The 24,424-nt window shown below is 40.7% G+C and overlaps 1 protein-coding gene and 1 pseudogene across 3 annotated transcripts in view; one reads left to right on the top strand and one right to left on the bottom strand.

The window, feature by feature from the left end:
• The window catches only part of C19H18orf63 (chromosome 19 C18orf63 homolog), a 34,792-nt gene extending 10,721 nt beyond the window's left edge, over positions 1-24,071 (top strand). For 2 of the 3 annotated variants that reach the window (XM_042264070.2, XM_016006889.3), the window contains 7 exons: positions 5,188-5,297; positions 6,688-6,784; positions 6,893-6,978; positions 8,457-8,640; positions 17,207-18,214; positions 19,364-19,443; positions 20,740-24,071. In XM_042264070.2, coding sequence (XP_042120004.2) covers positions 5,188-5,297; positions 6,688-6,784; positions 6,893-6,978; positions 8,457-8,640; positions 17,207-18,214; positions 19,364-19,443; positions 20,740-20,761 — 1,587 coding nt within the window. In that variant the 3' untranslated portion in view covers positions 20,762-24,071. The remainder of the gene's footprint in view (positions 1-5,187; positions 5,298-6,687; positions 6,785-6,892; positions 6,979-8,456; positions 8,641-17,206; positions 18,215-19,363; positions 19,444-20,739) is intronic. The other variant, XR_013046215.1, reaches the window with a different exon arrangement.
• On the bottom strand, positions 16,110-16,210 carry LOC121824208 (U6 spliceosomal RNA; annotated as a pseudogene).
• Positions 24,072-24,424: the final 353 nt, after the last annotated feature.

The raw sequence follows: 24,424 nt of genomic DNA, 5'->3' as shown, positions 1-24,424 counted from the left end.
AAAATGTCACTACCTTATCTTGCCTTGGTGCCAATTTCTTCTGCTTTTTTACCTCCAGATTTTAAAAATACAGTTTCATCTCATGGTAAAAATTCTTGTCTTCTACTCTTGACATTCTTGTAGCATTTTTTCACCTATATTTTATGCAACATGCTTTCCGTCTTTGTCTTCTATTTTACTAATTCCCATAGCATCTGGCATAGAGCTTTACACATTATTAGTCACTCGGTACATGTTGTTTCCTTTATCAGGTACAGTTGGTTCCTCAGGGACAGAGAAAGATGAAGGAGGAAATGGAATGTTTTTGCTTTCCACGAAACATTTGGCAATACCTAAAGGCTGTTTTTTGGTTTCCAGGGTGTATGGAAGGGGGGTATGGTTTTACTACTAGCATCTAGCAGGCAGGAACAAGGAATGCTTCTGAATGTTTTACCCTATATAGAATAAAAACCTGCCACTACCCCAGCAAAGGATTATCTGACCCAAAGTGTCACTAGTACTGAGGTTAAGAGCGTGTTTGGAGATTCTACTAGGGGAGCACAGCTACTCAGACCATTGGCTGAGAAAGGCTCTCCTCTATCTTTCTGACCTAGCATAAAGCTTTAGGAGAGACATGCATTAAATGGTGAGGGAGGAAGGAGACACCTGCCCAGCCAGCTTTATCAGCCTCATCAACACTGGTAATTAGTGGGGTGACAGATGTTGCTGCTAGGTGCCACTCCCCACTCCAGTTGTCTGGTGTACATCTCTTCCCCTGGTTATAAATTTGTTTCGTTCTCCATTGACTATGTAATGAAATCCTAACTGCTTCATGTGATGGATGAGGTCCTCATCAAATTGATCCAAACTTTCCTTATATGTAGCCTCATCTACCATCACTCCTCTTCCCAAGAGCCAAAGTTAATTGTCTCTCCAAGGCAGGATAGTCCTCCATTCTTTCAAGTCCTGGCTCAAACTGTCTTCTAAGCTCTCAATACTTGTTCTCTGACTCATCTTTCATGATATAACTTATCATTACCACCTGTGAAGACTTCAGAACTCCCAAAGTTCATCTCTCTTTGTTCATACTGTTGTTTATACAAGTGTATCATTATGCTGAGTTTTAAAGGAAAGGGTCTGTGTCTTTCTAACTTTTCTTTCATAGAAGTTACATAACACCTGTCACTCAATATAGTAAAATTTTTAGTAATTGAAATGAGCAGCATGAAAGGCTAGCTTCTAACTTGAATTAGATAACTTTAGTATCTAAAGTCTATTCTTCTAAGGTAGAAATCCTAGTAGTTTTCTAAACTTTGATCTTTGATCTTATTTTGATAACTTTTTAAGATAGTTTATCATTATTATAAGAAATGCTATTTCAGCCCTTATTTTTGTATTTAAAAAATCTACATGTTTTCTCAATAATAGTAATTTTTCCAATTTTAGACTGTGTTAAACTATACTATATTCCTAAAACTTATTGTCTTGGTGTTTCTAATTGCTGTGAAAAGACACTGTGACCACAGCAACTCTTATAAGAAAAACATTTAATTGAGGTGGCTCACTTACTGTTTCAGAGGTTCAGTCCATTATCATCATGATGTGGAGCATGGAGGCATGCAGGCAGATGTGGTACTGGAACAGACTCCTACATCTTGCAAGAAACAGGAAATGGACTGAGATACTGGGCAGTATCCTGAGCATTGGAAACCTCAAAACCCACCCCCACAGTGACACACTTCCTCCAACAAGGCCATACCCACTCCAACAAAGCCACACCTCCTAATAGTGTCACTCCCTATGTGATTACAGGGCCAATTACGTTCAAACTAACACTCATATAAGTGTCTAGATAGAAACTTATATGTGTAAACTGCTACAAGTTGATATATTCAGATTATAATTGAATCCACAACTACCTGAGGGATATGTTTCAGAAAAGTATTATGTAATATTAAACTGTTGCCCTGAAATTTTAGTTATATAGAAAATAAGCAACTGGAAACAAATTTGTGTTTATTCTACAGACAGCTGTCTATTGGGTATCATTATGTACATGTGCAAAGTGTTTTCTCCCAAAGATTCTATCAAGGTCAGACAAAAATCAGCATAAAGATGAGAACACTTACAAAATACTTATTAATATTTGCACTCCTAAAACATTTAGAGTTGGCTTAGAATCTCATTACAATTCTCAAATCTTCATTTAATAACAGTGCCACTTTGAACATTCTACTTAATTTCCCTTAACCTCAGACTTTTGTATAAATTGGAGCTAATGGTACCTAGCTCATGGAGAGTTGATGCAGTGAATTGGGTAAAGTACATCAAATGATTCCTATGGCATGTGATACATAATGGAAGTTCAAAGTGGTAGTTATTGTCATAACTAAGTGAATTGAGATAGGTGAAATAGTTGTTGTAGGTCTCAAAGGTAGTTGGTCAAGATTCAGAGTTTTTCTTCCAACACTGTTCTGCTTCATTGTTCTTTCTCTACTTAGCCTTAGCTTACTTGGTTACATTTGTGTGTCCTTTGGTATAATTAGATAGTGTCTTAGTCACTGTTCTGTTGCTATGAAGAAACACCATGACCAAGACAAAAGAAAACATTTAATTGGGGCTTACTTACAGTTTATAGGCTTATTTCATTATCATCTTAGCAGGGAACATGGTAGAAGGGAGCATGGCAGCAGGCAGGCATGGTGTTGGAGAAGTAGCTGAGAACTACATCCTGATACACAAGCAGAGAGGGGGGTGGAGACAGGGCCTGACATAGGCTTGTGAAGCCTCAAAGCTTACCCACAGTGACAAACTTCCTCCTACAAGACCACATTTCCTAATCCCTGTAATCCTATCAACGAGTTCCCCTCCCTGGTGACAAGGCATTCAAATATATGAGCCTCTGGGGGCCATTTTTATTCAAACCACCACAAATACCTAATATCTGTGATATATATTGAATAAAAACAGTGGTTAAATAACATTGCTTGACTATATGGTAGAGTTTGATAAGAGCTGTATTAATTTAGGATCCAGATGGAAGGGAGATGTCTGAGGATATTAGTCTTTGATATCATTGGAACATGTACACTATTTTGTACCATTTAGTTCTTAAAGCCTCATCTCTTTCCTTGATTTCTCTGAAGTTACTTTCTCAAAAGTCCAATACCATTGATCCATTTCTTTTATATGTTGCCACTTGGATATCACTGTTTTCTAGGTTTCAAAAATTTTCAGCCTACACACTAATTATACCCTTTACATGTTCTTGTGTAGTTGTGATTGTGTCCTTTTAGACCCCCTCTCATGCATGTACTGATGACACCCTATGTCACTTACTTTCCTATCGCTATGACACAACACCTTGACCAAGGCATCTTATAGAAGAGTTTATTTGGGCTTATGGTTCCAGAAGTTTAGAGTCCATGATGGCAGAGCAAAGTGCAGCACCCTGCACAGCTTCAGGAATTGAGCAACAGGAATGGTGAGAGAAAGAAGGAAGGACAAACACACAGACACATGTACAGAAAAGCTAAGATGGGGTCATATAGGCTGTACTCACTCTGGCACAGGGGACCAACTGGTACCAACTGTGACCCTGAAACTCAACTTATTTTATACACCTGGATTGAGGAGGCAGGTTTATGGTATACAGCTGCATGCGGCAGGTTTAGCTAATCTCAGTAGGAGTTTTCTGTAAGGGAGCAATTTCAGGCTGCACTCATCTCAGAGGAGAAAGTTGTAGTTGTTAGTTAGTTTCTGCCTACACAGGTCAATTGTTCATAAACACTTATACTTGGACACTAAATGAAGGCTCTGACCTGCCTCTGAGCCTCACCCAGCAAAGGTTTGCCACCCCCTATGCCTAAGGAATTGGAGTCCTTAGCATGCCCGTGTTAACAACACACATTACTCAAGATTCATCTGCTTTCCACAGCAGGAGTAGCTGGTGGCAGGCGTGACAGCTAGAGCACAAAGCAGGGAGCCAAGTGGAAACGTCCAAGGCCACCCTCAGGGACAGACTTCCTCCAGCAGAGCCACACCCCTAAACATCTGAGCTTATGGGGACGTTCTCATTTAAACCATCACACACCCAGACTTGATGATCTAAAAGTGAATGTGTGTCACCCTCCCCAGCCCAAATCTGTTCTTCCTTTGCATTTACTTTTTTGCCATCAAAAGACAGTAACTTACCTCCATGGAGACTTCGTTGTTACTTTGGTACTTTCTCACTTCCACTATCTAATTCATTCCTGCCTTGGTCTCCATAACGACCTCCTCTTCACTTCCATTATTCTGATTTAGACCTGTTCTTTTGACTCAACCAGTCAACTGATCTCCACATAGGCCTTGTTTCCAATCTTTCCTCTTTTGGTTTGACCTCTACTTCTTCACAGTATCAATAGATTTCTGTTTCTAAATCAAAGCTTCCCTACCTAAATATCTTTAAGATCTCAACATTGCTTAGAAAACTAAGTCCAAATTCTTTAGATTGTTGTTATAAGGTAGAAGAAATATTTATTTATTAAGTACCTTCTCATCAGTTTGGTTTTAGATGCACAGGGATACTTTAAAATATTTCCGAAGTGGCTGGGCGGTGGTGGTGCATGCCTTTAATCCCAGTACTCGGGAGGCAGAGCCAGGCTGGAAAGATACCATAATCTGGTAAAGTGTTTGCTGAGCTTGATCCCCCAGATCCCACATTAAAGAAATTAGGCATTGTGGTGCACATTTGTAACACCGGCACTGGGGTGACAGTAACAAGCAGACCCTAGGCCTTGCTGGCTTGACTACTTGAGAGTTCCAGACCAGTGAGACCCTGTCTCAAAAAATAAAAAGAAATGCATTCCCAAGGAATGACTTCCACTCACACATGTCCACATATACAAGCATGTGCCCACAGATACACATAAAATATACTTTCCTTTAGAAGAAATTTGACTTCTCTAAGTTGACATAATAAAAATTGATTGAATTAAGCATAAAATAAACACTTGGGCTTGGAAGATGCAAAGAAAAGCATGGCCTGTTTGGTGCACTGTGCAGTGAGAGACAGGATGTGTCACAACACTGATTAGGTCATGATTCAAAAAGACGTAACTCCCTGATATATTCATGAACCACTGTCAGTGTGTGTTGTTGTAATGTTTCTTTTTATGTGGCAAATTCCTGAGGACTTATATATTGAAATCTCATTTCATTTAAAAGCTAAAGGAGTTTGATATTTCTCAGCGTATTATAGAGGATTTTCATGCCAACCAGAATGCTGTCATTGAGAGACATTCCATCTTAAGCAACTGGTGCTACATTCTGCCCAGGTAAGATTTTAGGTTGGAATGTAAAGCTGGTGTAATGACTACTTTTGCACCGCTGTGACCACAGTATCTGAAGAGGAAACTTAAGGGAGGGAAGGTTTCTCTGGGCTTACAGTTTTAGAGGGTTCCAAGCATCATGTTGTGGAAGTCACAGTGGGGCAGCAAAGTTCAGTACCACTCTATTCACAAGAGCTAGAGAATGGAACCAGCCTAGATGTCTATCAAGTAATTTTTAAACACACACACACACACACACACACACACACACACACACACATATATATATATATATATATATATATATATATATATATATATATTTAATAAACAAATATAGAAGAAGTCATGAATTCAAAGGGGATGGTTGGGAGGATAGAGGAGTTGAGGGAGGGGAAGAGGCAGGGTAGAAAGGATGGAAATACAGTGTAGTCATGTATAAAATCTTTAAATTTAAAGTAAATGTAAGTATCCCATATAAAGGGAATGTCAACATACTGCTCATGAGAATGTAAATTAGTACAAATACTATAGAAAATAATACGGAAATTTCTCAAAAGGTAAAAATGGAATTACCATATGATCATTAATCCTATATATCAAAGAAAATAAAATCAGTGTGTCTAAGATATTTCTGTACTCACATTCATTGCAGCACTGTTCACAGGAGCTGAAATGTGGATACAACCTAGGTTTCTGTCTAGGTAAAAGAGATAAAGAGGTGGTATGTATGCACAATGGAACAAATTCAGCCTACAAGGAAAGCAGTCCTGTCATGTGTGACAATATGGATGATGAGCCTGAAACATGTTATATTAAGCAAAATAAGCTAGACAAATCCTATGTGATCTTATATGTAGCATCTAACAAGTTGAACTCATAAAAACAGTAAAAGAGCAGTTACCAGAGGTAGGATGGAGCTTTGGACTACAGTAGAGAGATGTTGGTCAATGATAAAGAATCTCAGACAGGAGGAATAAGTTGAAAAAATCCGTTGTACAACACAGTATACTGAATATCAACAAGCTGTTGTTCTTGAAAATTACTACAAATAGATTTTAAGTATTTTCACCACAAAACATGTACATATGTGAAGATTATATATATATATATATATATATATATATATATATATATAAAGTTGATTAAGGCATTCCATAACTATTTGTATTTCAAAGTATACCAAATATATCTAAAATTTGCATGTCAAGACAAAAAACTCAATGCAATTGAGTTTGTAACTAGGTACAAGTGATTAGTTTGTTATTTATATGTGGATAGTACCATACTTGCTAAGTCTTTTGGAATACCTTCTAAAGCAGAGTTAACTTCTCAAACAACATTTAGCTGTATTTAAGCATTGGCATAATGTTATATCAAATCTCATTTTTCATAGCATGAAAATGGGGCAGATAATAAATTTTCTTCATACGGCACCGCCTGACTGTCCCTTTCGTTCCTTCAAAGATTTCCAGAGGCACTGGGATGACTTGGTAGGAAGCATATGTCTATCATACTGAATGTTATTTGATCTCTTTCTTGCCATGTAACATAAGAATAGCCTCCTCTAAAATGATTTATATTGTGTGCTTAATTTATAGTATGGCTATAAACTTCCAGAAGATTGTGGAGATATGAAAATATACTGTAGCATCTATTTCAAAATGGTCAAAGAACGGACCTTCACGTATCCTTTGCACACTTTCTGTCTGCCTCATGAGCCAGCCTTGCTCATGCCCATGCTGTCATTATTAATGGAACCACTTTTCCTGCACAGGTCTTACTTAGTTGAGAAGATGGTACTAATAGGAACTTTTGTGGCTGTTTGTTTGGGGTGTTTTTGTTCTGACTTTGAGACAGATTTCATGTAGACCAGGCTGGTTGGGAACTCACCGTGTATTCTGGGCTACTCTGGACTTTCTGATGCTCCTGTCTACTTTTCAAGTGTTGTTATTTACAGGCATACTCCAGCACATCCCGTTTATGCTGAGGATAGGGTGAAATCCAGTACTTGCTGCAAGGGTCTGCGTTACATTCAGTCTACCAGCTGAGCTCCATTCCCAGCCTCTTATCTCTTAACAAAAGACCCATCACATTTTAATTGCTTCTCATATGAAATCCCTTTGGTGACAGGAAGGAGGGTCTTCTTATGTAACCCAGGCTATCTTTGAACTGGCCATCCTGCGTCAGCTTCTTTGGTGCTGGAATTACCACCACCCCAGGCTATAAGGATGTTTCTTTAAAGACTATTGCAAAATTTAGACAAGAAAAGAAAGTTCAGAATAGAGAAAATAGGTACATGTATTTCCTAGTAGACCTTAAGAAACTAATGCTAGGATTCTCCCTAGCCAAGAGCTCCCCCCAGTGTTGTTTGGGTTAAATTAGAAGTTTCTGAGATCTTGCTTTTTGGAAGATTTGCTTTTAGATTTGACTTCCACTTAACATACTTCATTGATTTAGGAAAATAGCTTTTTTAATATTACTTTAAAAATATACACAGAAACAGGACACAGTGCCTAGGTGGAGATCTTAAATCTTAATTAGCACGGCTTTCATCATTCTGACAGGCTAGGGTTTAGAAATGGAAGAGCCAGTGGTCTGTGCTCTCTTTTAACCCAGATAATGCACAATAAACCTGCAATCGACACTGCCAGCAATTCCCTTTCATTATATGCCAACCCTATCTAAGTGATGAGAATATTTCTCGTTAGGAAAAGTGACTGCTTTCCTTGAAGGACTGCTTTTGAAGTTTGAATATAATTAGTAAGGTATTTCTTCTCTGTGCCAAGTTTTTCATTGCTTTTGAAGATAGGAGCAGTTTGCTGTTCACTAACTTTGTCCTTATACTCGATACAGGTGATGGATGGCACATTCTTATAAGTCTTTTCTGGAATATTGTAATCTACTCACAATTCTATTTACAAAATGAAGACACAGTGATTCACCTTGATTGTGTCATGTCACACACACATAATTTGTTAGTAAAAATAAACCTAAATAGCAGAAATGAAGGGATGCTATCCATTTAGCATTGACAACTATAGAATATAACATAAAAATAGAATCTGCTTGTCTGTGTCTTGTCAACATTGTTGCCTTTTTAAAAATGAAATTTGCTATGTCCTGTAGACAGAAACCTTCATGTTGCCCTTTAACTTTGCTCAGATACCCTCTCAGTTGCATCAGGAGTCAGCCCATTCAGTTCTTCCCAAGGGTGGATTTGGAAGGTGTGTTGAAAAGCTTTCTTTCGGATTTAAAATCTAAACTGCCGCATATATGTGGATTTCCCATAAAGATGACAAATAAGCCATGCTACTACACACAGGAGCTAACCAGACCACAAAAACAGGTAAGGTGTACTTTCATCTCATCCAGGGTCTCTGAATTCCTTAGCAGATCACAAACTTTTCTCAGTACAGCATCTCACAAATGTTCTCTGTTGTTACTGTTACTTACCTGTTTGCCCTGCCGTTTGTTATTATTGCATTTCATATGATACACAATTCTGATGTGTCTCATCCATATCTAGATATGCATGAGCTGGGTTACTGGAGATTAAAGAGAGAATGTTGTGAAGTGTTCACCTGGATAGACTGATCAGGGGGCAGTCCTGTTCAGTAGACATTGGGTGCCTGCTGCCCACTAGGTGGAGTCAGGAGTGGGTTTCTCTGAACCCTGCAGCAGGAGAAAAGTCCTCACCAGTGTCTGCCTCTGCATTAACTTCAGGAGAAAACCAGCACACCTGGCTCCCTGCAGATAGACACGGGTAGAAGAAATGTCTCTTAGGGGATTTTCTACACCCCAGACTTGGCAGAATAGGGGAAGAAGACACAACTTGAAATCAGATTCTGAGTTTTTATATTTTCTAAAAACATTTAAAGGGAGGAGAGTTACCTCTGGCTCTGTCCCCCATACATTTTAGAATCTGTTTTTATTATGCCATATTATACACACATAGAAAGTATACACATATATCTTGTTGAAAAATTGTTCATGTAACCCAATGCAACATCCTGCTCTCACCTTCCTTAATATATATTCAGAGAGGTAACCACTATTGTGACTTCCTAACAATCATTCTTTGTCTTTACTAAGCATGCATCAGTAAGAACTAGGTTTTAGTTTTGTTCAGTTTTGAGCTTTATGCGAGAGAAATCATTGTGTTTGTGTTTCTAAGTTTGTCTCTTTTCTTTAGAATAGTGTTGTGACATCCATCCATGTTGTTCCACTAAGCTATAGTCTGTTCACGTTCATTTCCATGTAGTTACATGATTATGCCATAGTTGTTTATTGTTCCAGAATATTGTTGATTGACAGCTGGATTGTCTGAGGGCTATTTGCAGTAATGTGGTAGGGAACATTCTAGTGCACTTCCTCTAGGCACATGTCCATGAATCTCACAAATGTAGAATTAGTATGTGTGTTTCCAAGTGTAGGACATATTCCAGGCTACACTGTAGCAGTTTGTGAACCTCTTGCTGTGACTCCTTGTCCTTGTCCTTATGTGGTACTATTGATCTTTAGCAATTCTGGCAGATATGCTTATTATCATGTGCTTTTAATGTGTATGTTCTTGAGTACTTATGTATATTGGTTGTTTGTATATCTGTTTTGAAGAGCTCGTCTACCATTTTTTATTGATAGGTATTCTTATAACATGCTAGGTATGAGTTCTTCATCACCTGTATAGAACACCTTATCTCCCTTCATTCTGCAACTTGCTTTCCTAAGAAGGGAGTGAGAGTGGGCAAATGCCTATTTAATACCTATATTATGGTCTTAAAATTAAGAAAAGTATTATATTTTTTATTTTTGAGACAGGGTTTCACTATGTAGCGCTGGAGCTCGGAGCTCTAGAACTCACTCTGTAGAGTAGGCTGGCCTGTCTCTGCCTCCCGAGCCCTGGGGTTAAAGGCATGCACTACCATATCTGGCTGGCATAACATTTTTTAAAGTTAGATTGGTTGGTAAATCACATCAAAGGAATTGTTGCTGATAGACACTTATGTCATGCATTTGTACTGGCTGCTTACTGCATACTTCATATTTCAGCCCATATCTGTCCTATGAATAGTAAATGCAAACAATTTGCAAAGCTTTGTTTCATAAATGTACAGGAGTACTTAACTGAAAGTCTTGTCTTCACACTGCTCTTAACAATAAGAACTTATTCTATTTTTGTCTATTATTCTATATGCCAGCTGCTTCTATGAATACTACCTCATTTAATTTTCAGTAGTGATTCTTGGGATAAAGAATTTTTGCTGGGCGGTGGTAGCACATGCCTTTAATCCCAGTACTCAGGAGGCAGAGGCAGGCAGATCTCCGTGAGTTCAAGGCCAGCCTGGTCTACAGAGCAAGATCCAGGACAAGCATCAAAACTACACAGAGAAACCCCGTCTCAAAAACAAACAAACAAACAAACAAAAAAAACCACAAAGAATTGCATTTTCAATGCTACAGCAGGACCCACAGCACAGAGCTCAAGTATCTTCACCAACACAATGTTAAATACATTTCTGACTTAAAAATTGAAGCCTGGTCAGATTCTTAGCATAATAATCAAGAAAATAAAATAAAAATTAACCTTAGATTTTTGGCCAAGAGCTCAGGCTCTGAAAACTGGCTGTCTAGATCTGAATGCCTTGCTATTGTGTGATGTGGGGCAGACCTTTGATCTCCTTGTGCCTTAGTTTCCTCCACTGAATTGTGGTGAGGTGATGATGGTGGTGATGACAGTACTTGTCCCAGATGGGTAATGGGGACAGTCTGGGGTGGAGTCAGATGGGCAGTGGGACAGTCTGGGGTGGAGTCAGAGGCAGTGAGGACAGTCTAGGGTGGAGTCAGAGGCAGTGAGGACAGTCTGGGGTGGAGTCAGAGGCAGTGAGGACAGTCTAGGGTGGAGTCAGAGGCAGTGAGGACAGTCTAGGGTGGAGTCAGAGGCAGTGAGGACAGTCTGGGGTGGAGTCAGAGGCAGTGAGGACAGTCTAGGGTGGAGTCAGAGGCAGTGAGGACAGTCTAGGGTGGAGTCAGAGGCAGTGAGGACAGTCTGGGGTGGTGTCAGATGGGCAGTGAGGACAGTCTAGGGTGGAGTCAGAGGCAGTGAGGACAGTCGAGGGTATAGTCTGTCAGTCAGAAACAGCCCTCAGGAGCTACAGGAGAGAACTATATAGGAAGCAGAGAAATTAGCAGCTAAAGTAGGTTCCCACGACTATGGCCAGCCCTGTCAGGAGACATTGCTCTTCATGGGGGACAATAGCCAAGCTGTATAACCCTCTTGAGCTTTCTACATGCAGCTGACATTTTATAAAATTAGTTTAGCAGGAGTGCTTAGCCAGACTAGGTTTGTTTTAATTATGGAAATTTTCAAAAATACTTACGAGAAAATGAATTTTAAGTAAGGGGTAAAATGGATGTTTTGAAAAAATATCAGATAAAATGTTATTTCATCTTCTGTAAAGCCTGTAGAGTGTACTTCTACCACACGCAGCATTTAAAAGCACCTTCACGTAGCTGATGTCATTATGTACCGTACAGAATGAATACTTCCTAAGTGTCACCAAACCCAGGTCATATGGCTCTCATTTATCTCAAAGGTTTTAAGGGGTTTGTCAAGTTAAAATCTAAACAGGACCATTTCGCATCCCTTGGTCATTCTATCTGCTAAGTGTGTTTTATTCTAGAGCATTATTTACGGCTGTTGTTTGCTAGAAACAGGAGGACTTGCCCTGGAGGACATTCTCCATCCTGGAGTTGAGCAGCTGCTTCCTTGTGTGATATGTCATTTAAAGCTAACATATTTTCTAGCTTCCATATTTCTTACAAGTCAGGGGCTCTGCTTTAAACAAGACAGACAACTGTGCCATACACAGAACCAAACTTTAATAAATAACGACCATCTGATTAGTCATTCTGCTTACTTTTCAACTTCCTTTTTAAAATTTTAAATTTTCTCTCCCTCCCCTGACATTTTATAACACTGCCCATTACTGCTAGTTTAGGCAGAGTGTGCCACTCTGGGTTACATTACCTCCAATTTCAGCAACCATGGTGTGTGTGTGTGTGTATGTGTGTGTGTGTGTTGCTAAGCCTAAGCATACTGATCTATTTTTGCCTTACTCTCCCTGGATGTTTTAATGGTTAACAGGAAGAAAGACACTGTCCTGATTTTCCCACACCAAATGCAAGGACTTACCCTTGAGTAACATCCAACCACACCGCTTAGATAAGTGGTAGACTTCTCAAATTCTCCTTAACAATTCCTTAAGACTGGAATGCCACTGGATATCTTTAAAACTTCTATTTTATATAATTTGGTATCATTATACAAAGTTGTATATGTTATGTGTCATTGCTAGAAATTAAAAGTCTACCAAGCTACGTTTTCCAACGACACCTAGACAAATGATGTGTATAGTGAAGCGTATGCTTTTTAATTGGCTGATGGCTTCACAAAGCTTCAGTTTGTTGACAATTTAAGAATATTTGAGTTCTGTGAATTATTTATGACCTCATCTGTTGTTTACATAGGCCCTTTTTGCTATGTCTATACATTTTGAATATAAACCTAAAAGTTTCCTCCCTTTTGGCTATGTACAGTATTTTAAAAATTAAAACAATGAGTAAATAATATATTGACAAGCTAGGGAGAAAAATGGTCTCCTAGACACAACTCTCACAGATGTGCTCTTGAGAAACTGGTGTGGATATAACATATCTCAGGCCCAGACACACATATCCTCAGAATGCATGTAATTTGTCCTTATCCAAATCTGCCTAGAGTTTTTCTTTGTGTATCTCAAGTAATGCGTACATTTAAAAAAAAAACCATACAGTCTGTGAAACCCAAGGATCTAAAAAGCAGGTGTTCTTTGCTTGTCTATAATTAACTTCAACTTAGTTCTCAGATATGTGTTTTTCAGAGCAATGGGAAAACATTTGCTCTCCAGAATGACTCCATAAGTTTTGACAAAATATCTCCGGGTATGTGGTAGGATTACATAGTGTGTATAAGACAATGGCAGTGGTTTGTGGGGAAGTGTGTTAGTCATCTAGTAATCTCTGTAGCAGGGGAGCAGATACCCTAATGTGTGTCTGCACTACACCCAGAAATCCAGTGAGTGACAGTGCGACTTCTGCTAACGATGTCTGACGTCAAGGGAAGTGTTGAGGTTGGCCTTTTCAGCAAAGCTGGCACAGCCATTGCCCCCTTCCCTCCTCCTTCCAGCAGGTGAGATGTGCATCTGATTGACAGGCTCTAAGTCAGCAGCCTAAATGCCAACGAGGAAATGGCACTTTGGCTTTTCAGGTCTTGTTCCAGAAGGAGCAATGGGAAGAGCAGAGTAGAGCTTTGGCACCAGTATAGCACCTATTGTGAGTAGAAGAGGCCTTCCTTCTTGGACCAGTCTGACGGTGGTAGTAGTCTTTGCTCATATGATGTCTTGACAAAGATGCTGTGCTTACCAGACTTTTAGTTTTACGTTAGTTCCCTTGTAAAGAGAAGATTCTGAAGAACATCTGTGCCCCTTTTTCATAGGCATAAGAACTGTGTCCCCCCGAAGTATATATATTGAAGTCCTGCTTTTTTCTTAATTTTAAGCCTCTTCATTTTTATGTGCCTTGGTATGTCTAGTAGATAACTGGATCAATCTTACCATTTTTTGTGCTACTTATAATTCTAATCTCCCTGACTCTCCACTAGTCTCTTCCCAGCCCCATTCAAAAACTGAAACTCTCAGACCAAGCTACACAACTGTCTCCCGTAGGCAGGGGGCCTAGTCCAGTCTCATGCAGTCTCCACAGCTGTCGGTCTAAATGTTCATAAGTTCCTACAAGCCTGGTTCGGTTGTCTCTGTAGGTTTCCTCAATGTGATCTTGACCCCCTTGCTCATATAATCCTTCTTCTCTCTCTTTGACTGGACTCCTGATGCTCAGCCTGGTGCTTAGCTGGGGATCTCTGCATCTGCTTCCATCAGTTACTGCATGAAGGCTCTATGATGGCAGTTAGGGTATTCACCAATCTGATTACCAGCGTAGGCTAGTTCAGGCACCCTCTCTACTATTGTTAGTAGTCTAATCTGGGGTCAACTTTGTGGATTCCTGGGAATTTCCATAGCATCAAGTTTCTTCCTTACCCCATAATGTCCCCCTCTACCAAGATATCTCTTTCATTGCTCTCCCACTTGATCCCTACCCCAGCTCAACCACCCCATTCCCTCATGTTCTCATCCCCCATCCCCTCCCCTCCATTGCCAACCCCTCCATCCCCAGTTTACTCATGGAGATCTCATCTGTTTCCCCTTCCCAAAGTGATCCATGCGTCCCTCTTAGGGTCCTCCTTGTTAGCCAGTTTCTCTGGAGCTGTGGGCTGCAGTCTGGTTATCCTTTGCTTTACATCTAGTATCCACTTATGAGTGAGTGCATACCATGTTTGTCTTTCTGAGTCTGGGTTACCTCACTCAGGATGATATTTTCTAGTTCCATTCATTTGCCTGATATTTCATGATATCATTGTTTTTTACAGCTGAGTAGCCCTCTGCATAAGCGAGACAATTGTGTAGCTTGGTCTGCTTAAGAGGCCCCCTGGCAATGAGATCAGGATCTATCCCTGGTGTATGAACTGGCTTTCTGGAGCCCATTACCTGTGGTGGGAAACCTTGTTTACTCACCCTTGATGCAGTGGGGAGGGGCTTGGTCCTGCCTCAACTGAATATACCAGGCTTTGCTGAGTCCCCATGGGAGGCCTTACCCTTTTGGAAGAGAGGATCCAGGGTGGACTGGGGAAGGAGTGTAGATTGGGGGAGGAGCAGGAGGAGGGATGAGAGGGGGATCTGTGGTTGGTATGTAAAGTGAATAAAAACTTTTTAAGTTAAAAGAAACCTGAAACTCGATAGAAGAAAGGAAAATTAATTGTTCTGGTTTGCATAACTTTTACGGTTTTTGTTTCAAGCTGTGACATATTTTTAATCTAATCTCTAAGAATAGAAAGATAAATCTGTGGTCTACATTTCAAGCTATTGCCAATTTTTACTATATTCCTTTACTTTCTGTTGCTAAATACCATGACCAAAAGCATCATGGGGCTGGGGAGGGTGTTGTCCTTGAGGAAGCTCAGAGCAGGAACTCTGGTAGGAGCAGAGGCAGGTACCGTGGAGAAACGGTACTTACTGGCTTGCTCTTCATAGCCTGCTTTCTTATATAACACAGGAACTCCTTTCCAGTGGTGGCAACGTCCACAGCAGGCTGGACCCTCTGACATCAATGATTAATCAAGAAAATTCCTCCCCAGGCAGGCCCACAGGCCAGTCTGGAAGAGGTAGTTCCTTAGTTGAGACCCCCTATTCCCAGGTGACTCTAGTTTGTGGCAAGTTGACAAAAACTACCCAGTGCAGTTGTCCTTACACAGAAGCTCAAGCCCAGGATACATTTGTTTCAGAACACTAGAAGCACTTTCCATCAGCAATTGAAGAGACAAGCAAACTGTCATATACATACAACGGAATAGCCAATCATGAGAAAAGGAATTCTGATACATGCTACAACATGCCTGAATCTTGAAAACATAGCATGTTAGGTGAAATGAGCCGACACTAGAAGAAAATATCGTGTGATCTCATATGAAGTGTCTAGAATGGGCAGAGACATGGCGAAAGAAAACAGGCAGGAGTTACCAGAATCCCGTTGTTTTTGTGTGGGGTGAAGAGAAGGCAGGTGACAGTTCTGTCACCCAGTTCAGTGGCAAGTGTGCTGGAGGCCTCTGAACTGTGCACCTGGAACGGTGTAATGGAACTGTTCTGTTTCTTTTTGTTTGCTCCCTGATTAAATATGGAGCACTTCACAAGTTTGCCTGTCGTCCTCGTGCAGGGGCCAAACTGACCTCTGTCCTGTCCCAGTTTTAGTCTGTGCGCTCAGAAGTGAGCATGGTAAAACCGAGCTCCTAAAGGAGAGGACATGTTTGGATCTTCTTGCTGTGTCTAACTAGTCCGTTTGACAAATCCTTGCTGAGTTCCTGCTGGGCGCCAGAAACTGTGGTAGACAGTGAAAACACAAGCAGGCTTAAGACAGGCAGCCTGCCCTGAAGTCTACATCTCACTTAAAGGTCCTGTGCACATGCACCCACCCTCCATTAGCTCTTTTCAGCAAGCATTTCTCAATAACTTTAGGAGACAAGAATACATACGCCATAGTTCTCACACTCCAAGATGTCAATATCTGTTTAGGGAGATAGAATGTGGACACTAAAGTGCCTGACCACACTACCTTGTGCTGTTTATATGACAAATACTAACTAGTAACAGGACCTTGAAAATTGAAATAAAAGTCCATTCTGTGGTAGGTGGACTGGTGGAGGACTCATAGGATATGGGACTTTAAAGAAAGGAGAGGCCGCCGGGCGGTGGTGGCACACGCCTTTAATCCCAGCACTGGGGAGGCAGAGTCAGGCAGATCTCTGTGAGTTCAAGGCCAGCCTGGTCTACAGAGTGAGATACAGGACAGGCACCAAAACTACACAGAGAAACCCTGTCTCGAAAAACCACAAAGAAAAGAAAGAAAGAAAGGAAGGAAGGAAGGAAGGAAGGAAGGAAGGAAGGAAGGAAGGAAGGAAGGAAGGAAGGAAGGAAGGAAGGAAAACCACAGCATAGAGCAGTGGAAAGAAGAGGGACACAGGGAGCCAGATGCTTGCTTGAGCAAATTCGTGGTAGCCGGGTGTAATTTTTACAGTTGATCTACATAGGGTTATAATGTGCCATGAGAAATCTACACATTACATCAGAAGGCTCGTTTATATTTTCTTTTTCAATGGTTCTATGCATTTTAGTGTTACTTTGTATTCTTATTCTGATTCGTTTTATTTTCTTTCTCATTTCACTTATAATTATTACATTTTTACATTTCCCTAATGTCTATCCTTCCAGGAAAACAAAGTCAAACCCCCTAATCTGACGACTAAGAAACACTTCAGAGCTTCTCTAACTCAGGCCACTTTGCTGAAACCCACAGGGGCTCTATGTTTAGTCCCACAGCCAACCGCAGTCAACCACAAGGTGGAGCCTTTTGTCAGCCAGCAGGGCTCAGGCTGGTTTTCAGCTGATCCCTTCCAGCCAGGGTCTCCTCGGGACCCGAAGCCCTCCTGGCCTCTCCAGGCACCACAGCTGCATTTGGAAGTGTCGAAACTCGGCAGAGAAAACACACAAGTTCAACGCTCACAAAGTAAGAGACCCCCGGCATTCATACCAGTTTTCAAAAGGAAATCCGAGCAAGGGAACAAAGACAGCTCAGCACTTGGCAACACGAAAAGAAAACAGAGCGCGGTTACAGAGCCTACCCTGCCGGCACAGAGAACTAGTGCAACCCAGCGGGGCAGACCAAGTTTAGGTTCCGCTACTAGAAAAAGACCAGATAGTAACACTCGGGTACAGGCCAGGAACTTAAACCAGAAGAGCGTCAGACCTCCGCTAGAGAAGAGCTCTGAGTTCTGTGAGCACGAGAGGGACCATCCAGCTTCTGATGGGAAGCAGACTGTGTACTCCAGTGAAGGTAGACCACTGTCTGCTAATGCCGTGACACAAATGTCAAGTAACAGCTTAAGGGTGATAAAAAATGCTGTCGACAGCCACACCAGCGGAAAACACAATTTAACAAGCAGATTTATAACACAAATTTTGGGAAAAAGCCATGAGTCACTAAAGCTCAAAAGCCAGCCACACATTTTTGAATCAGACTTAGAGACTGAAGACTCCCAACTACAGCAGCCACAGCTAGCAAATCGAATTAAAAAAGCTGATGGAGGTGAATGTGGCCTCACAGTGAGCAAAGCATCCCACAAGCACAGAAGGAAGTTATGTCTTGAGTCTTCAAAATCTGATACAAAGCTTTGCTCTAATGCTGCACGTCAGGGGCGACCCGGTTCTTCTAAGAAACAGGTAAAGGTTTGTTTTCCTTCCAATCTGGAAAAACCCATAATAGGCTATACTTTCAGACCCTTAAATAAGAATGTAAATAACATGCCCAAGTTGATGTAGAAATGCGGTAATTAAGAAAGCCAACTGTAGCCGGGCGTTGGTGGCGCACGCCTTTAATCCCAGCACTCGGGAGGCAGAGGCAGGCGGATCTCTGTGAGTTCGAGGCCAGCCTGGGCTACCAAGTGAGCTCCAGGAAAGGCGCAAAGCTACACAGAGAAACCCTGTCTCGAAAAAAAACCAAAAAAAAAAAAAAAAAAAAAAAAAAAAAAAAAAAAAAAAAGAAAGCCAACTGTGCTCCACCTTAAAAAGGACATCTAGCCAGGCAGTACAGTGGTAGTGCCTGCCTTTATTCCCAGCATTTAGGAGGCAGAGGCAGGCAGATCTCTGAGTTTGAGGTCAGCTTCGTCTACAGATCGAGTTCCAGGGCAGCCAGGGCTACACAGAGAAACCCTGTCTCAAAAAACACAAACAACAAAAAGGACATTCATGGTCCACAGAACACTGTAGTAAGGGAGCAGAAAGGACATCAGAGCTGGCTGATGGGGAGGAGCGCTGTGAAACAGTGTCTCTGGACATGACATGGCCCTCGAGCCCATGAACTCCCTGGAGCTATGGTTCCCTGCAGAAGACCTGAAGAAGACTGGGCCTGCCAACATTTCAGCATGGATGGGGAAAGGGGCTCATGAGTTCCCAGCCACCCTGAGAGAGTGTGAGCTGTTAAGGGTCGCTAGCGGGAAGGGACTGTTTTCTTTGGTGGTGTAGTCTCTGACATGTTGACCATGCTCCAGCAAATAATTTCCCACCGTGCTCATGCAAGTAACCAAAATTAAACTCAGTTGGTCAGCAAAATAAAGACATCAGAGTAGGAGCAGGACCTGTTTTAAAGGGCTTTGATAGAAGAGAGGAGAGGGTTTGAGGAAGTACTGGAAATGAAAATGACCAAAGTTCATTGTGTGTGTGTGTGTGTGTGTGTGTGTGTGTGTGTGTGTGTGTGTGTGTGTATGAGATTGTCAAAGTCTTTTATAAAGAGACCTGCTCCCTTAAGAGTCAAAACTGATAGTAGTAATATATCTAATTTGTAACAAAATGCTGTTCTTCAATCTGATACAGGTATCTAGTACAACAAAACCCAAGAATTCCCTCAGGGTTCCTGAGGCTGAGTACAGTGTGGAACAGAGACTGCCCACCAGGTAACTGCAGTGGTGTGCACTTGTTTTGCTTAAGTTACTTAAACAGAGATAGCTACACTTAAATTAGCAAGGAAATAGGAACAGCACATCTTGTGAATAAACAACTGTTTTACATTGTGTACACCCAAAGAAGAATGGCTTTGAGAAAGGACACCCCCCCCCCCCCCCCCCCCCCCCCCCCCCCGCCTTTCAGGCTCTCTTCTCTTTAGTTCCAGGGTCTCACAGACTAGGAAGCCAGTGCCAGCATTGCAGCCACAGCAGCTCACTGAATATGCAAGACTGTGACCCACTGAAATATCTTCCTGCTTGGGCATGACCCAAATAACAGACCTTCAGTGAAGTCCCAGAACTAATCATTAAGTTGAAATCTACTCCTGAAGCGCCACGGTGCCAGCTATGCTTAAACTTGAGATTTAATTATCATTCTGGGTCCCTGGCACCAAATTCACAAAATTGTACATCTGGAAATAACATTTTATTCCTTGTTGCCATCTGTTCTATTCTAAGAACAAACATTACTAAAAAAATCCACAAATATTCTTCACATAAAACTATTGGCATACATTTAGATTCTTTAAGAACCAACTAGAAAACATTTTTCTTTTCCAAATGCTATTTCTTTCTATAGCTAGTAGAATTTTCAACCTGATTTGAATTAAGTAAAAGGTACCTAAGTCTGTTTCTGTATATTTTATGATGTGGTATCTTATGCAGTCTTAAACATCTCCATTTTAATGCTCTCATGTGGTTGAAGAAAATATTGTATGTGCCTTAGAAATGGCTATTTGCATTTTTAGAGAGAAATCTGTTCTAGTTCCATGTTCTCAGAAGTATGGTCACCTTCTAATTTTGAATTACTTAATGTCCGACATGATATTAACATGAAATCATTCTAGTAGGAAGAATAACATGAGAAAATTGTAGTTTCTACAGTGATCTATGGACAATACTATCCCCCAGCTATAAAATTAATATACACTTCAGTAAAGATTTTATAGCAATATGGAGTAGTTCAATAAACAAGTTTAATTTAATTGGGGCCTGGAGAGATGGCTTAACAATTAAGAGCACTGGCTCCTCTTCTAGAAGACCCTGGTTCAATTCCCAGGACGAACATGGTGGTTCACAACAATATGTAACTCCATTTCCAGGGGATATAATGCCATCTTCTGGACTCTGAGGACATCAGACTTGAACATGGTATGCAGTCATATATGTGGGCAAAACACCCAGACATATAAAACAAAATCATAAATTTCTAAAAAGTAAAAATCTGCCTATAATTGCTCTTTGCAGAGATGATCACTCGGAATACTGAGGAAGTTCTTCCAGACATTGCCTATGGGCGAGAAGAAAGCTGTGTGTGCTGCCCTGGGACTTCTTGCTTTACTCAGCACTTTTCATTTTTGCATAGTATTTTATTGGCCGTGGACATGCCATGTTTAACTAGCTCCCTATTGATGAACACTTCAGTTGTTTGCGACCATTCAGTATTATAAGTCATGTAACTTGTTCTATATAGAATGTTGCAAGTTACCAATTTTTCCCATATGAAACATTATTTTTTTTAAAGACAGAGTTTCATTCTGTAGCCCCAACTAGCCTAGAACTTGCTCTGTAGACCAGGCTAGCCTCAAACTCACAGAGATCTGCCAGCCTCTGCCTCCCATGTGCCACTTTACTCAATGTAGTACTTTTGATAGTTGAAAACACCTTTATTTTGCCTTTACTCTTTACCACTGAAATTTGTTGGAAGTGTCTGTTTCACTGGCAGAGGTTGGGGGCTTCACAGGTACGGTAGGATAAGATAATCAATAGCACATGAGGACACGAAGTGCCTGTCACCCAGACCTGCTGGCGGCTAATGTTTGACCTGTCTCCTCTTTTACATTACATTACAGACCCCTTTTACTGTAATGCTTTAAAGAAAATTCCAGGAAGCACAGTTTCCTTCATGAACACTTTAGAATACAACTCTAACTTAAGGTACAGGGGACTTTAAAGAGAGAATGTGTGTATTTTTACTATACATTTTGAAAGTCCTCCTGTTTGTCTCCAAATTAACCATATGATTGCAGTTATACTAGGAAAGGGACTCTGCTTTGTAATCACTGTTTCTTCATAACCTTGGGCAAATGGTTTTAATGTTTGTTTAGGGAGTTCATGATGTGCTATATTGCCAATAAATTTCACTTTTTTTATATATAACTATCAGGAAGCCACCAGAGACATGAGTCCAATCTCACCACAGAATTAGGGCCTTTATTGGAGTGGAGAATTCTGTGCCCAGCAGTGCATTATCCTGCTAGGTGCCAGGCAGTGGGCCATGCTCTGTGTTGACCTCTGAAATGATGGACTTGCCCTGAAGGCTGAGTCTAGTCTTTAGCAAACACGTATGGGCCTGTGGCTCAGGCTTAGGGTTATGCATGTGATGAAGCAAGTGTCCAGGATCACCTGCTTGTCCTCCACAAAAACTAACATTTAAAGGAATGGGAGCGAGATGCACAAACAGTGCTTCTCACCAAATGAGAATCTTTCCCACTTTCAAAATGTTTAGGCTTTAAATGGATTTGGTAACATATACTTGGCATATATTTTTAAAAGTCAAAACTCTTCATTGAATATCCTACTTCAATAATCCTTCATCATATAAAAAAAAAACAGCAGGGAATGACGTGTAAGTTGAACTATGATTGTTTAAATATGGTTTGCTGTTGCTACCAATTCATCAAAACCAGTGCAGGTAAACAAAGTAAGTGCTAACCTCCTTCACATGTGAGTGTAGCTCCCACTCCCAGAGTTATCCCTAGTAATGACTTTGCCCTATATCTTCACTGTGAGCACTTCTGTTTTCCAGAACTATCTCTGTTCCAAATGTATCGTCTTCATAGGAAGAATGTACATTTAAGTCACAGCCCGTTTTAAGTGCTCCTTTCTCACAAAACCCATGCTGTAAACAGCCAGCAGTCCACAGTAAAGACCAGGACATTGTTTGGCTTGTGGAGAAATGTATAGTTTTTGAGAGTGATGTACTGAAATATGCATGTGTGGTCAGCACAGTCATCCACCCGTGGCCATTCTTGGACCAGCCTTCCCTGGTGCTTCCCGGGACTGCTCCATGATTATGCCTTAGGCTGTGAAGATGTCATACCACTCAACTCAGCAAACTAGTTAAAAGATGAGTCCACTGCTGAAGCAGTGTATGGTGTTCGCCAGATCTTTACAGAATCTTTGTAATCCCTCTTCCCCTGCTCTGTTAATCCATACTACTTTAGAACTGACAGGATATTTCTTTCTTTTTTCTTTCTAGACAGGGTATCATGTAGCCCAGGGTGGCCTTGAATTCACTGTGCAGGCTAGAGTGACTTTGAACTGCTGATGCTCCCACCTCTGCCTCCAGAGTGCTAGATGATAACATGCTCAATTTATGCCGTACTGGAGATTGAATGCAGGGCTTTGTGCATGAGGCAAGTACTCTACCAACTGAGCTGTATCCCACGTACTAGTACTTCATTTTAGACAAGTGTTCACATACATACAAGGCTTGCTGTGCTAAAATGAATACGAGTCTGTTTCCTTGTATAAAGTACATTTTTGTCTTATAATATTTTTTTTTTTTTGGCTTTTCAAGACAGGGTTTCTCTGTGTAGCCTTACACCTTTCCTGGAACTCCCTCTGTAGACCAGGCTAGCCTCAAACTCACAGAGATCCGCCTGGCTCTGCCTCCCGAGTGCTGGGATTAAAGGTGTGCGCCACCACTACCCGGCCATATAATATGTATTCTAATGAAACACACCCACACACACAATCTGTGCTCAATTTCACCAGAGAAATCAATGAAGATCCTGGTTCATATTGAAGATTTCAGTTTCTGGGGCTAGAGATAACTCAGCAGTTAAGAGCACTTAACTCCTCTTGTCAAGGATGTGCGTTTGTTCTCCAGCACCATATAGCTGCTCACAACCATCTGTAACTCGGGTTCCAAGGGGATCTGACGTCCTCTTCCAGACACTCAGGCACTGGGCACACACATGACACACATACATACGTGCAGGCGAAACACTCATAGACATAAAATATTTTTAAATACTTCAGTTTCTGAGAGCCAGAATAATTGTATAGCCAATTGGGAAAAAAATAAATTTTACTTTTTTTAAGGTTTTGATGCTTTGTTTGCAGTTTGGACCTTTTCCAAAAATTCTTTCCTTACTTTTCAGTTCTGCATTACAGGGCCATTCCAGGTTTAAACCATAAATGGAGTTATGTTTGCCTATATCAGGAGGCTTAGAAATCAACCACCACACCAAAACAAACTTATGGAAATAGACCAAAATTAATGCCAAGAATCCTATTTGTAGTTATGTAAAAAATGTTTCTCATGTGTATTAGCTGCTTATTATATTTGTATTTGGTTTTATATTTTATTTTATATAATTATTTTTACTTTGTGTTTATTACTCACTGTCACAAATAGGGTAAAAATTTCAAGCATCTCAAAGACTTGTTTACCAACCAATTTTCACTCTGTTTTCAAGTTGCATATGATCTGCTTTTATGCTGGACTTGCTAATATATGAGTATTTGTTGATAGTTGTAAATAATCAATAAAAAGATTTAAAGATGCATGACCCTCACATATTTATACTTACACTATTCATGTTGCATATTATTTCAGATGACAAACAGCAAAGGCATTTCAAGTGCATGTACTTTTCAGATGTCAGGATGACTGTACAGAGATGGAAGGGCTTAGGGGCCCTGCAAATTCCTTTCCATTATAGATCACTTCCTAAACCAGCATAGGTCCTTAGTACATCATAGAGCTTTACTCTCAAAAGACCTTTATTTCATCATTAAAGAGTGTTATTCATTAGCTGGGCAGTGGTGGTGCACACCTTTAATCTCAGCTCTTGGAGGCAGAGGCAGGTGGATCTCTGAGTTCAAGGCCAGCCTACTCTAAAGAGTGAGTTCCAGTATAGCC

Source organism: Peromyscus maniculatus, chromosome 19, assembly GCF_049852395.1.
Source record: "Peromyscus maniculatus bairdii isolate BWxNUB_F1_BW_parent chromosome 19, HU_Pman_BW_mat_3.1, whole genome shotgun sequence".
Classification (NCBI taxonomy): Eukaryota; Metazoa; Chordata; class Mammalia; order Rodentia; family Cricetidae; genus Peromyscus; species Peromyscus maniculatus.
This window is presented reverse-complemented; position numbering and strand designations above follow the sequence as displayed.